Raw genomic sequence first — 15,057 nt, 5'->3', positions numbered from 1 at the left:
TGTTTATGTTTTCCTTCTGTCTGACATGAAATTATGCTAAACCTTTTACTGTTTTAGGTCCGATAGGATTTGGTAAATTATTTGAATTTGCTAAGTTTTACAATAATGACACATTTTTCCCCACAATCTAAGAAGTTCTCTAGAATTTGGTGGCATTCCCTTTTACACTGTATGATTTAAGTCAAATGTGTTGGATCTTGTACTGCAGGGTTCTCACTACAGTTTGTTGGAATTTTGGTCCATTCCTCCTAACAGAAGTAGTGTAACCAAGTCAGGTTCGTACAGGTCGCCTTGCTCATCTACAACTTTTCAGCTCTGCCCACAAACTCTCTACTGAACAGAGATCAAGCCTTTGAGATGGCTTCTCCGAAACATTGACTTTTTGTCTCTAAGCCAACCGTAGAGTGACTCACTTCACTCTACAATAGTCCATATATCCAATATGGAATATCTTCCAATATGGAAGATGGATAACTTCCAATATCCATTTGGAAGATCTATTTGTGCTAAGGCAATATTTCCACATGATGTTCTTGATGCAACCTTCACAGACGGGATGTTGTGATCAGACTTGGAAACTTCCCCCCCTTTCCTTCATTGTGGTCGTTGACTTCACTTTCAGTTTCATCAGACCATTGGACATGTCTCCCAAAATGAACACTGTCTGTCCTCTTGCAAACTGTAATCTGGCTTTTTATGTTACTTTTGGAGTGATGGGTTTTTCCTCACGGAGTTACCTTGTATGACAGGTTAACTCAGGGTAACTAGTTTCACTAGCAGCACTTCCATTGACCATTTAATTGCCCAATTTGACATGTTGAAAGTAAATTTGATTAATGGAAGCAGGCCAATTAAAAAAAAAAACGTGTTTTTTCCACTAGGGTGAGGTGGTTGGCTAGCCATATGGAAATTGATTTATTTCACAAAGCTGCAATGGAAACACTTTTTTTTTTTACGTCACGCGAGTCACATGAGCTACAACCGAATGTTACTGCTAGTGCAAACCATGAAGTAGACCACAGGAAGTAGTTTGAGGATCATGTTACTGCATGATTTTTAATGACTTGTATTGTGAAAAGGCATCTTAAGCCAGCATCTTTAGATGGCAGTCTGGTTTTATTCTGGGACTGAGACGCACATTTTGAACCAAAGATTGTTATCATGTTTATGACTGCATTCCCATTTGAATAAGTGAAAGTGGCATGTTTAGTTATCAGGAAGACCCAAGAATGAGCCAGACTCAGTTCCTCCGTTGCTTTTCTAATGTCTTGCCTGATTTCTTCTGATTGTTCCATGATCTCAAACAAGCCAGCACTGAGTCTGAGTTGCTGCTTCTGGATTCACCCACAGAGGTGCCTCTATTTACCGTGTAAATATAAAAAAACAAAATCTAACAATTAAATCTTCACATAGACTCAACGACAGTTGCAATAAAAATTGTAAATTTTTATTAAATTTCCATATTTTCAGTCAAATAAAAGCAGACCCCAAACATAGATACATTGTCAACAAAACAAACAAACAGTGACTCTACTCCCCCATGCTCTCTCTATCTTATGATTTAATAAATTACATGAATCAACCCCCTTTTTATTCGTTTTGACCTGGATGTTGTTTACAATCACCAAACCAAATGAGGGAGTCTCTGTCATGAATTTCATTCATTCTTTTTGTCTGAGGTTTGTGAGGAGTTTTCCAATTCCTCAGAATAGGTCTTCTAGCCATGACACATCCAACCACTACAAACCATTGCCAACAACAACAACAAAAAAACTTTCTAAAATTCCACTAACAAATGTTGTAATTTAACCAGAAGCTTACAAAGCCATAATATCACCATCTGGTCTTTCTCAAATGATTTAAAGACATAGTTTGCTTTATATAAACTTCAAAGATTGAAGAAGGTAATAAAGGATTTCCTCTCTTGATATTGCAGCATTTGGGGAAAAAGAACTACTTTTGATACAGACCGAAAAAAAAGGAACAGTTTAGTCTGATATAATGTGACAAATAAAAAGATTGTGCATCCATTTTTTTTATTGCAACTTATGTAAATATCAAGTTTCAGTCATAGAATACTTGGTCTGGATTTTAGAAAAGGATTACAATATGAACCAAAAAAAAAAACAGTAATGTGATCTTTCAGACCGGTAATGTTTCTTAATGTTTCTTTGAACAGTCTAATGTCACCGAGGCACGAAATCAGGTGATAAATCTTTAATTCTGTTGGCCTTTTTCACAGGATACCTCATCTGCAAAGTGCTGCAAACAAGCACCCCATTTCTAAGTCTGACTCACGTCTAGTACCGGCCTTGTGGAAAAGACCCGACCGGTATCACTGATGTCAGGGCCAGCTGGTGATGCTCGTTAACATGAATGACAAGACGAGCAGAGGGACGGGGGCAACAGCTCGCTCGCTTGCTTTTTGCTTTCTCTCTGCGTGTTTTTCCCAACATGAGACATCAACACATCTCCAGTTCCTGCTGGCCCCACTCCCAGAGCTCATGACAATTGCAATGATTGATCTCCCTCCTCTTGACTGCGGTGCAGAGGGAAGAAAAGAACACCACAGCGCCGAAAGAAAAGGGAAAGGGAGGAAAGAGGGGTGTGAGAAGTCCCCACAAGGTCAGAGGGATGTCCATTCCTTTTGTTTTGGTGCGGGCAGATTGGTGGGCGCGCGCAACCATGGAGGCCCCGTTTGAATAACCTGCGGCCCAGCCAGAGGAACAGATGTGCTCCCAAAATGAGTGTGAATGCTGGTTTACTAATTTGCGAAGAGGGAAGCAGCTGACTTTACCTGTTTGGAAAATGAAGAAAAACACAGGCGAGAGTCACCTGTTGGGTCTTATCTCAGAGGAAAATGTTGCTGAGACAATCAGGCTCTAACAATGTGATTTATGTCCCGCAACATCCACATCCACACAACAGATGGGCGTCTATTTATGGCCATGATAGCATGCTCAAGTTGCATTATTGTGTGGCTAAGCTTTTTTTTTTTTTTTTTAAATCTTCTCTTGCAGTATAGGCTCATCTCTGATTGGCTGTTTCTTAAATATATTGCTAAAATCCAAGAAGGGATTAAGCAAGCCTCAGTTTGAAAACCAGATTTGTAGAACTTCTGACGCTTTGAAATCTTATTATTTCTCAATCAACGTCAAAAGAGTTAAGACCGAGGTGGAGATTCCATTTCTAGCAGAACAACCAACCTAACTACTGTACACAGACTGAGCTACGATGGACTGGTTTCAGTTCATGCACATGATGTGTTTGACTAGCAGAGTCAAAGCCTAGAATTAATTCAAATGAGAATGTGCCAAGGTTTGAAAATTGATATTTAGAGATGGAGTCAGTTTGCTCGAGCTGTTTTACAAAGGAAAAAAGCATAACGAGACAGGCTGGCAAGTGGTGCAGTTGTTGGTACGTTTTGCTACTTTTTGCATAATCTACTTGTGCATCTGCAGGTTGTCTTCGGCTATTCTGGCTTCTTCCCACTGTCCAAAAGATGCATGGTAGTTAGACTGGCCTCTGGTGAATTGTCCACATTGTACCATACCACTTTCCAAGTGACCACTCGAGATAGGCAGCAGGTCTGTTGGTGATCATGAGCAGTTAAGCAGCATAGATGATAGATAAGTGAATGGATAATAACCACAACAAAGGCAATTCTACAAACCATTGACCCTTTTCAGATTTGGATTTGTAAAATAGATTTAAAACTTTGCATTTTCCCTCCACTTCAAAGGTATGCACAAAAATATGTTGAGGATCGTGATTATGTTGTGGGAAAATGTTAAGGAAAAACAACCCTCAAGGGAGTGAATACTTTTGAGAAGCACTTTTAGCAACTGTGTGACGCATTTTCCTGTATGCCTTTTTGTTTACTCTGTCAAGTGTCTTGAGTGTGGAGTTCAGTTTGCACTGTAGGCCTTGCAACAACAATATTTGTGGAACACACCCTTGGGATTTTCTATGTGGCGTTTGCGTGGATTGTTCTGCCCATGTATGTTTTACAAGCACACAGCACACCAGACGAACCTTGTTAACGACTGGCAAACTCACCAGCAGCACACCCTTGTTCCTGTTCCCTGCTGCCTGAGGTAAACCAGCCACAGCACCTCAGAGAACAGGATTCATGAGCAGCAGGAAAATCCTACATCACAAGCAAAGTCTTCTTAGTGGCATTTCCAGGATTGTTGTCAAGTAAATGACCTAACTGGTTTAAAACTCACTGCCTCCCTCTGCTGGTGATAAAAGATAGTGACGTCAATTAGGGACGTCTTTAAAAAAAACGTGAATTGGAGTTTGTCTAAAATTAGATAATAACTAATTGCCATAATTTATTTTAAATTGGACAGAAATACACAAATAATACGTTGAATCTAATCTATAATTATTAAAATATGTTTCTGAAACGATTTATTTGATGATAGGTTAAAATTTCCATCACACCCACTCTTCAAAGTCATTCAGCAGCACTACAGATGCTCTACTCCTCATTATTGTTATTATATTTCAGAATTTAACATCTGATTATATTGTACTGACATGTAAATAATTATGTAAATTTTACAAGTTACACTTTTACAATGAAATATTTTTAAAAATATATTTATTTACATAGTATTCATTTATGAGCTAAAACAATGAATCTGCATTTTAATTAATGGAATTAAATGCAATGTTATTTATCTGAAGCAGTTATTGGCATGGAAATAACCACTGATATATTTATCAATAAATCTATTAAAATATTTTTTAACTGTGACATATATAAATATTATTTTCAGAATAAATTTTTTACATTGTGGCACTTTTTGCTCACCCTATGTTCTACAGTACGCAGAGATGAATAATTGTACACATAATTTGATGAAAACAGAATTGAATGAAAATATTTTAAATATGCATATTTCAAATTCATTTAAGAAATTTCATGTTTAAGTTGATCTTTTTTCAAATAAATGTATTTATTTTGCAATTTAATTGTATTACAACAAAAATATCTTTAATGTATTATATTGTATGACTGTGACACTACTCATAGTAGTATTTGTGAGTTGAAACACATCAGAAAATGTTACTTTCTCATACTGATAAAAACCCAGTTAAAGAACTCATGTCTCTTCCAATTAAATAAGATTTTTTAAGTTTCAAACACACAATTAAGAAGTTATTGTGTGCAATCGAAAAGCTGTAGAACACTTAAAAAAATGCTTTTCTGAAATAAAGTTTTGAAGAACATTTGTATCTACAGAAAGTTCGTGTTAATTTTCCTTTCAGTAGCCTATAAATATCAAAAGACTTTAAGATAGCTGTCATTTCTTTGACTGATATTTGAAGTGATCCCTTCCCTCTATGAGACCATATTTGAAATTTGAACGTCATTCCCAAATATTTCAACAAGCGCACTTATTTATAGTATAACTATATGCTCATCTCTACAAAGCTTAGCGCATTTCTGAAACTGCATGTACATTGTGACAAACAGTAGATGTCTCTCTACTCCGTGTATTTGAGAGCCTTCATTGAGTCGCTACTGTCTACAGATGACCGAATCGCCATTTTGGAAGCGAATCGTTCACAGCACAACCGTCTTGAGCACAGGAACTATGCCGCGGGGCCGGCCTCGCAAACTGAACCTAGATAGAAAGGACGAAACAGGTAACAAGTACCAAAATGCAAGAAATAAATAGCACTTATTATGGGCTATCCAAAAAGCCGGGTATTATTTTGCCAAGTATCTCCGCAGCCTATTTATTAACACTTGAATGTAGTGTATATAGTCCCCGGATATAGTATTGCGTGTGGGCTTTGCTTTGTGCGGCGAAGGAGTGATTGAGGCGGAATGATATTAATAACGTTTCGGTGGCTCTTCTTATTGGCTTCCAGTGTAAATTGGTGTCCGTGAGGAGCGGAGCAAGCTGTGGTACCGCTTAGTGTTGGTTAGAGTTAGCCTTTTTAAAGGTAATATTTGTTTATACGTAGTTCGTTGTTAGCCTAATGTTGCTAACTAGCTCGCTTTGCCACTATTAGCATCACAGTTAGCACGCTAAACTGTTTGCCGTGGTTAGTTTGTTGCTGTGGAGCGCCGTGGTGAGGCTTTCCAGGTTCTCACGGATTCAGCTCGTTACAAAAAAGTTGTTCCAACCTCAGTTGTCACGACGTGACGACATAAATGTAGAATTGCATTAGTTTAGTCGTCATTTAAGGGTTGTATCTGACGACATGCATTGTTATGGTACGTTTGGCTTTTCAGTGTAAATGACACGTTAGAGAGGCGATGCAAAATTTAAAGATATAGTCAAATAGACATCCCACGTTAGTGAATACATTAAGATGCAATCGCTTTGCCCGACCAACCTGTTAAAAAAGTGTCGGAAAGCAGCTAAAGTGGGCGTGTTGCACCCGGTGAAGAACTGATACCAAGTTGAATGAGTTCCACCCAAACAGATGATTTGAATAAAGCCATACTCAATATTTGGAGTGCTATTTGTGCAGTTTTTGTGAGCAAGAACAACTATAGCAATAAACTCCATTCACACTTAGACATCTAAAAGGGTTTGTCACAGCAAGCAAATGCTGTAACACCAATAAAGGCTTTTCTATTGTTTATTTAGAGGGGTGTTTGAGGTGCTGTTTGTTAAAATATAATATTTTAACATGCTTTATCATTTCCAACCATTTTTGGCTGAATCAAAATCATATAAATGTAAATCTGCTTAACATTTTTGAGCCCAACTCCATATAGCATGTTAAAAAATATTAGGAAGTGCAATTTGGTTTAAAAACAAATCAGTTAAGACGCAACAATAGATACATTTTAATACATGAAATAAGACTTTTTTTAAACTCCTTGAACTTCTAAGAAACGTTTGGAGGCACAAAAAAGCCTTCTTTCAAATGTATATGTTTCTGATTGTTTTTAAAGGTGAGAGAGAATTTGCCAATCTGATTGTTTCAGACTGTTACAGATCATTTTTGGCCTAATTGAACAAGATCGCTTACGGTTAGTTTTTAGCTGTTATTTGTGTTGTAGAAGTCGGAAAAGCTTTGACCCTAGGACTTTGCACACACACGAGTGTGTGGTGTTAGCAAATCTAAGCTTTGACCAATGCCAGAACAGGCTTTCAAAGAATTGCAAAATCAATTTTGATATTCAGCATTAGCCAATAAATATACACAAAAACGGGTGCCATGTTTTCTACCTTTTTTAGTTTAAGTAAGAGGTCTAGCTGATGCATTTTGTATCATCTTAGAGGTGTAGCGAGGAGGAATACATAAATTTAGAAGAGAAAAAATATAACTTTCTCTCATTCTCTTTTAGCTAAAATTGACAGACTTTCTTAAAGGTTAGATGATTTCAAAATTGGTAGAGGTTTTCACCGAAAAAACCTGAGATGTCCAAGGATGGAACCCTGAGGCACCTCCTACACATTATCTTTATTGAGGATAACTAAAGGTTTTCCGTGGCCACAGTAGAAGATCTATCCTGAAAATCAGATGGAAAAATGTTCTCAGAAATGCCAGCCTAATTATTGAGATAAATTTGATCAAATCCAGTGATACACGCTTGATACTTTTCCTGCAGCAGACACTTGCTGTTTCTGTCCCTGTGCTGAGGTTTTCAATAAATCCAGACTGGTATATTCCTTAGTCATTTCTAGTAAAGAAAGTAGTTAATTGCTCAATAAAGATCTTCTCTTCATCCTTGAAAAGAAAAGGAAGTCTTGAGACTTCCTTTTCGAACTAGGGTCAGATCAAAACGTTGTACTTCTCTTTGGTAAAGTACGCATCTAGTTAATTATTTAACAAGTAAACATACTGTCTTTGCCGCATAGATTCATGTAAAAGACTTTGCATCGCAAGAACTTTATGTGTTCTTCAAAAAGCCTCTTGAACCGCCGTTTCTGTTTCTCCGACAGGTTTCAGTGATGGGTCGCGGGAAAAGAAGTGCACCATTTGCTCCCAGACCTTCACCAAAGAAAGCAAGCTACAGAAACATCTCCGTGAACATGAGCTTAACGATAAGGTATAGCCGCATCTCATGAAGTGTGAGCCTTCAGTTACGGGTCGCTGCGTAGGACTGGCCTAACCGTGGGAAAACCACTTGTCTTTTTTTAGGTTTGCTCTAAATGCGCTGGATGATTATTTTGGTAAATATTCGCCATAAATTCTTACTGGAAAATTGATTTATTTCAATTTAGGTTTTTACGCCTTGACTTTGTAGTTATCATTTGATCATACATTAGATTGCTAAAGTACTTATATCCAGTTGCGCCCCCGAGGGGGGTTATGATGGGGCCGGGGCCCACTCATGAATAATGTAGGCCACCCCAGAGAATCATGTTTTAGATTTTAGACCGACAGAGTCATCTTTTTCAGTCAAGACATAAATGTAAAATCTAATAAACAATCTTATAAAATTAAAAATACATTTGTAGATGAAGTCACACACACAAATTCTATCTTTTTTTTTTAGTTGTGCCCCTCACATCTCTTAAATTAATAGTCCTTTATTTTTCCCTCTGTGGCAAATTTAAGTGTATTATTTTATGCAAAACGCACGTAATAATTGATAACAGTGCTTAGTAAAAATAAAAACTACTATATAAAAATTGAACAGTTGAAGGAAATATTTACTTTCTTTAAAAAAAACAAAATTGTACCGATAGTGAATCTGTGAAGTGTATATTTATATTCAGGCCCTGAGTCAACACTTTCTAGAAGCATCTTTTTCTGCAATAACATGGGAAAACCTTTCCAGCTTTGCCCATCTATTGACACTGAAATGTGGCCCACAATTCTCTACCACAGCTTTTGTAAAGTCCACCCTGCATTTCTTAGCAAACTGTACAGCAGGGCAGTATTTTATTGGTGGTGCTACATAAGAGAGTTCTGCTCTCACTGCTTATTGAAGATGTCTGTGGGGGAGTGACTTTGAACTGAAGTGCTGATAAATAAGAGTTGCTTGAGACTTGCTGTGTATCGATGAAAAGTGTGAGAGTGCTGATGTGCCTTTTTGTCAACTGTGAGCTATCACAGTGGCCACATAAACAAAGGAAGAGGGGATTGTCATGTGTGAAGTATGTGTCAGTAGCTACCTGAGCCACTCTTATGGGCTTGCTATGACTCACTCGGAGGAAGCTATACCGTTACGTGCAGAAAAGCAGCATCTGCTCTCTCTGTTTTTCAGTACCACTCTGAAATAGAGTGGTCAGTATTGTATTTTTGTATTACAGCTCTGACTGATGATGACAAGTACTATTTTTACAGGACTGTTCTGCTCCACTTGTATTTTCCTGAAACAGGATTTCTGTAACCTAAGGAATCCTTCTGACCTTGTGAAATGTGTACACCGTTCAAGGAACCTGTCCTGGACATGTTAGGCTATTTCAACTCTTTGGGAATTAGTCAAAGGGTGTGTTCACTTCCTCTTTTATTCCCCGAATGTTGTACACTCCTTTCACTAGACTGCAGCAAAATAGTTCTAATTTGGGTCTTCGTATGGGTTGCATATGTATCAACCGTCGTTTATAATACAGTATTTCTGAGGGCTGTTTGCTGCTTCCGAATAGCTAACTACGTGAGACCCCATCTAAGAATGCTTATTCAAACACCAAATATATCTTAATATGCAATGCTTGCAGTGGAAACTGTCTTACCACTATCGCAGAAGCTAATGTCTACAATTTTTCTTATCTCCGCTCTGACTGGGGCTGCCGTCAATCAGCGCCAAGGAAAATAAATGGCGTTCCTTGATTGGTTGCTTTGCAGATCTCAGCCAACAGCAATTCAAGGAGCAATGTGCCTAGGTAGTTCAGCTTTCCAAGAGGCATTTTCTTTTGAATATTTAAGATATGCTCTATGAGAAAGTCCACAAATAGGCAAAATTTCCATGTATAAATAGTGAATAGTAAACCACAAATAGGCTGGGGGTTTAATAACTTGGCTGTATTTAGACCAAAACAAGATTGATGCAAATTTGTGACAGTTATCCAAAAAGAAACAAAGACAACCTTTCATACATAAAGCACTTTTTAAATGACGCTTTGATTTATTAAATTAAACCTCTTCTACCCCTCCCCCTAAAATATATAATTACACCCCTTGCTAAATCACATAGATCATAAATTAATGATCTATGTGATTTAGCACATAGCACATTTTTATTTAGGATTCAATTGAATTGCCAGAGTTGAGTTGTTGGAGACAGAGTTGAAAATCCTCCGTTTAGTCTCAGCCTTCAGACAGCCTTGCAGTGACTCGTTGAGTCAATCCGGCTCTTCATCTCTTTGGAATCCATAATGTATATTTTTTTTAATAACTTGGCATACCTTGATCCATTTAGCTGGCCAGCAGCAACTTTTGCCCTGGGGGTAAAACTTTGTCGTGTCGCATTTAAGTTTTGATCTTCCTCTTTTCATGAACAGCAACGCCCCTTATTGTCTTCCTGAATGCTTGACATCAGGTCCTACTCTCAGTGGCTCAGAAAAACTGCTTGATTGTCTGATTGTTATTCATGTAAAAAGACAGTAATAAAACCCACTCTCCCGCTTTGCTTCACATGTACTTATCTGCCTTTTCAAAGGGAAGGACTCCATTTGATTTGAATTCTCTCCAGGCTGAAGAGCGGCAGCCTGTCTCTCTGACTGAGACGCAGGAGTCAGTTTAACTGACTGGATTCATAAATGAAGTCAGCCGACCCCACAGATGGAAAGGAAAATTAGTTTTGGTGCCACTTTCACCTCATTTAAAATGCTGCTGTATTATTATTTATTTTTTTTAAGATACATTTACTCTATCGACTCTGTCTCTTCCACCTGTTAAGGCAACATGAACTGATTCAGGAAGGAAAACTCGCGAGACTGCTATTGGGCTGCGTTATTGCTATCACATTACAACCTCTGCCTCCTCTCCGCAGCCTCACCGCTGCGACCAGTGCCCGCAGACGTTCAACGTGGAGTTCAACCTCACGCTGCACAAGTCCACACACAACACGTCCGACTTCACCTGCCCCGTCTGCAACAAGAAGTTCTCCCGTGTCGCGGGCCTCAAATCCCACGTCATGCTGCACAAGAAAGAGGAGGTGAGCTCGCCTCCTCCGGTTTGCGTTCAACGCCAAACTTGACTGGTTATTGTTTCTGAGTGCTCTGCTCTTTGCAGAACCTCATCTGCGCGGAGTGCGGCGACGAGTTCGTCCTCCAGAGCCAGCTCTCGCTGCACATGGAGGAGCACCGGAAGGAGCTTTCGGGCATTAAGGTGTACACCTGCAAAACCTGCAGCAAGGAGTTCAAGACGTTCGTGCAGCTGAGGGAGCACACAAAGAGTCATGTCAAGATGAGGTAAGCCGGGCTCAAAACCAAAGCGAGTTTAAAACTACAGATGCACCCGTTCACTTTTTTCACTTCCGATACCGATCCAGATACCCGAGTCTCACCGATACGATCCGACACAGAAAAACAGCTGAATTGACTTAAAATGTTTCTTTTTTTTAAACACAGACTAAATGTAGTGAATTACAAATGTATTTGATAACTCTGGACCAGTACAGTGCACTTAAATACAGCAATAGCTTCACAAACGTGCTCAAACATGTAAAAATTTAATTAAGTAAAAATTAATTTGTTCAACCAGCGCAAGTAGAAGTATAAAAGCCAGTGTAAAATAAATAATAAAGAAACATGAACGGATAAAAAAATAGGTTGACTACCTTGGTCAAAGATAAACTGTAGCAAACTTTCAAATGGATCAGAAAGTGCAATTAGGAATTTAAAATATAATGTAAAATACATAAAAAAGCATGACGGCGTTCAGAGCAAAAAGCATAGAATGACTCAATAGATCTTCCCCTTTGGATTGGACACATTTTCACCGATATACAATCTAGAATGTGTTTCAGCATTGATACAGATATCAATATCGTATCGGTGCAGCTCTATTTAAAACTCCATTAATTTCAATCTGTCAAGTTTAATAACACTTGCCAATGTCCCTCTCCTGAGTTCTGATGCATTCATTAAATTTAAATATTTCTGAAAACGTAACTTGTTTCAGTAACTCAATTCACCAAGTGATACACATTATAAATGTTAATTGGTTTTCAAGCCTTTATTTCTGTTCATTGTGATGGTTTTCTGCTTACAGCTAATGAAAACACAACATTCAAGACTAGAATATCACATCAGACCAATGAAACATTTTGTAAGTGTGCTCTATGAAACGTGTTTCATGCCGTTTCAAAGGTTCTCTTCAGAAGGTACTCCTAATCTCACAAATGAGACTCACTGTCATTCAAGTTATTGAATATGGCGGTACATTATTGTGTGATTTACTTCGCTCTTCATAATGTTGCGATAAGCTGTAAACAGTTTATGATGCCATCCTGAGAGCTGGAGGGCATCTGAGCCCATAGATACTTGTAATTCATCTTGAGTTTTTGACATATTACAGCCACAAAAGTTTGTACATCTTGTGCAAAATTAAATTATGTACATTTATTATTCTAAACTTTTTGAGAGCCACAAACATTACCCGACGTTTTTCCGCAAAAGAGCATCTTATAATTTTGTTAAGTATATCTACCGTAAGTAATTTGTTGTAATTTTTATGACCACTACTTTGTTTCCATTTTTAGGTCTTAAAATAAAGGAAAACACACAACTTAAAAGGAAAAAAAGACAAGTATAAAACGAGGATGGATAAATTGTCTTCCTTGTGACATAGATGTTTGTAGAAAAATATGCAAATATATTTTCAAAAGTCTATAAACATTTTCCTGGTGCTTTGAGTGTCTTCCTATTGTAGAAATTCAATGTGATTATTCCATGGAAAAAAACGGGAAAACATGCCAAAACTTCCCTTTAATTTTATAGTAAAAATTATATATATATATATATATATATATATATATATATATATATATATATATATATATACACAAAGTGGTGAATAATTGCAGAATATGAACGAAAATTTGGCAAAAATCTGAAAAGTGTGGTGTGCGTTTAAAATCAGCACCACAGAGTAAAGACATCTGCACACCGTGCACCACCATCTTGTGGCACAGATAATGTTTTGGGGGGGAAAAAACGGGATAATAATCCCGTTTTTCAGTTGTGAAGTTAGTTGTATACAGTTTTTAAAAGCATGTTTCTTTCTTTCTTCATTATTACAAATATGTGCTAGTGTGTTTTGTTCTGCCACATTAAAACATCATTCACCAATCATGGTTTTTAGGGGTGTGAATACTTTTGCAAGTCACTGTATGTTGTCCAGCAAGAACAACATGTTTGCAGAGTAACTGTGCTAAAATGAGCTTTGGCAAGCAGTAGTTCTGCTTGTTAGCTGTTAGAGATGGGAAAGTAAAACAGAGAATTGGATGGCGCTGAACTCTAGGCTTTGCTGAGCATTTGTTTGGCAAGGGAAATACAATTTGTTGCGACTTGTACATCTATTGTTGGGCTGGCTATTATGTTAGTTCAGCCTTCTTATCGCCCGTGTGAATGCAAACAGAAGAAAGGTCCCCTCAGGTATGTGTTCTTTTGGAAAGCAATTCTGGGTTGATATTCTCAGAGTCCCCTCACCAATTGGGTCTAAAAAAGTGCCTGATACAGTGCTAATAAATTTAAACAGGCTACCGAGGTACCTCACAAAAAACAAGCTGTATTTTAACCATTTTTATTTGGATTGTGTTAGCATCTAGCATGTCAAGTTATGTAAATAATTAAATCCAAGCAAAAGATCCTGCTTACCCATTTTTTTCTTTTTATATTAGAGAAAACCAGAAATCAGTATTTGCTTTAAATGGACTTAAAATACTAATGACTGATTGAAAGTTAATGTTTCCTTTGTCCGTCCCGCGGAAGGTTTTTCAAACTGAATGCCACCGAAAACCGCTTACCAATCTTTATATGCTTTTTCTTCAAAGGGCGCTGTCCTCTAGCTCCAGAAACTATAAGAAAAACATCGACCGCAGCGGGTTCACAAACAGCTGCCATCACTGCGGAAAGGCCTTCAAAAAGCCCAGCCAGCTTGTCAGGCACATACGAATACACACAGGTGAGTGGGAAAGCATAGAAACTCGGTAACCTCTGCGCTCACACATCTCTGATCATTCATTTTCAGGAGAAAAAAGCTGCAGGAAAATAGGAGTATATTCATTCACCCACACATGGTGTTTCTCTGAAATGATGAGCTTTCAAGTGTGTTTTCTGTATTGAAAGAAGGATTTATTTCACTTTATTACAATTGAATAAAATGTACTTTATTGATCCCCAAAAGGGAACTTGCTTTTTTGTTGTCAAGCTTCTCTATTTAAAGTATTAGATATTAGTAAATACAAATATCACCATTAGTGATATAAAATTTATAAAAAGAAAAATATACATGAGTGTGATGTTATAAGTAATTTAAGTATGATCTAAATATAAAATAAATAAAATAATGAGTATGTACATGGAAATATGTTATATGGAAATAAATCTACAAAAGAGCCCAGAGTAATCTTGGACTTCAAGACACTCGGGGCGTTGTATAATCAACAACAAATTAAGCAGTTTAACTCAATGTTCTGAGCAGTGGAAACTCTTAAAGTGCCTTGGGAGTGTGCATCAGCGAGACAGCTCCTGTGTGCCTTCTTGTTCACCACGGTAACAGAGAACAACTGCTGGAGGCGGATTTGGAACAACATCTCAGGGATGAAGGGAGGAAACTGTGTGGGGATCTCCACAGACGGCTGCTTTAAAATGCTGTTGTGTAAACTCCATCTTAATATCCAAGGACTAGTCTGAATGTAACCGGATATCTGGGAAAAGTGCTGCCAGAATTCCATGTGCAGTTTGCTCAGTTTATCTGCTCATGGAGAAACACTCCCAAACCCTGTTTGTAAATCTCAAACCCTTAAACACAAGTAGCTGCAGCAATGCATTATGGAGTATGTAGTTTGATTGATAAGAGGTAAATTACCTACTGGCAGGCCTTTTATAATAGGTGGTTAAATCAAAGTTATACACTATTGTGTGTTGGTTCAGAGCAAGTTTAAAGGGTGTGTTAATACAT

At 37.8% G+C, this 15,057-nt stretch overlaps 1 protein-coding gene across 3 annotated transcripts in view; it reads left to right on the top strand.

The window, feature by feature from the left end:
• The first annotated feature begins 5,522 nt into the window (after positions 1 to 5,522).
• The window catches only part of znf236 (zinc finger protein 236), a 66,810-nt gene continuing 57,275 nt past the window's right edge, over positions 5,523 to 15,057 (top strand). For all 3 annotated transcript variants that reach the window (XM_028018099.1, XM_028018100.1, XM_028018098.1), the window contains exons 1-5: positions 5,523 to 5,661; positions 7,923 to 8,029; positions 10,922 to 11,086; positions 11,164 to 11,342; positions 13,928 to 14,058. In XM_028018099.1, the coding sequence (XP_027873900.1) occupies positions 5,547 to 5,661; positions 7,923 to 8,029; positions 10,922 to 11,086; positions 11,164 to 11,342; positions 13,928 to 14,058 (697 nt within the window). In that variant the 5' untranslated portion in view covers positions 5,523 to 5,546. The remainder of the gene's footprint in view (positions 5,662 to 7,922; positions 8,030 to 10,921; positions 11,087 to 11,163; positions 11,343 to 13,927; positions 14,059 to 15,057) is intronic.

The sequence above is a fragment of the Xiphophorus couchianus genome, chromosome 5 (assembly GCF_001444195.1).
Source record: "Xiphophorus couchianus chromosome 5, X_couchianus-1.0, whole genome shotgun sequence".
NCBI classification, from domain to species: Eukaryota; Metazoa; Chordata; class Actinopteri; order Cyprinodontiformes; family Poeciliidae; genus Xiphophorus; species Xiphophorus couchianus.
The sequence above is the reverse complement of the archived record's forward strand: the minus strand, read 5'-3'. Positions and strand labels throughout refer to the sequence as shown.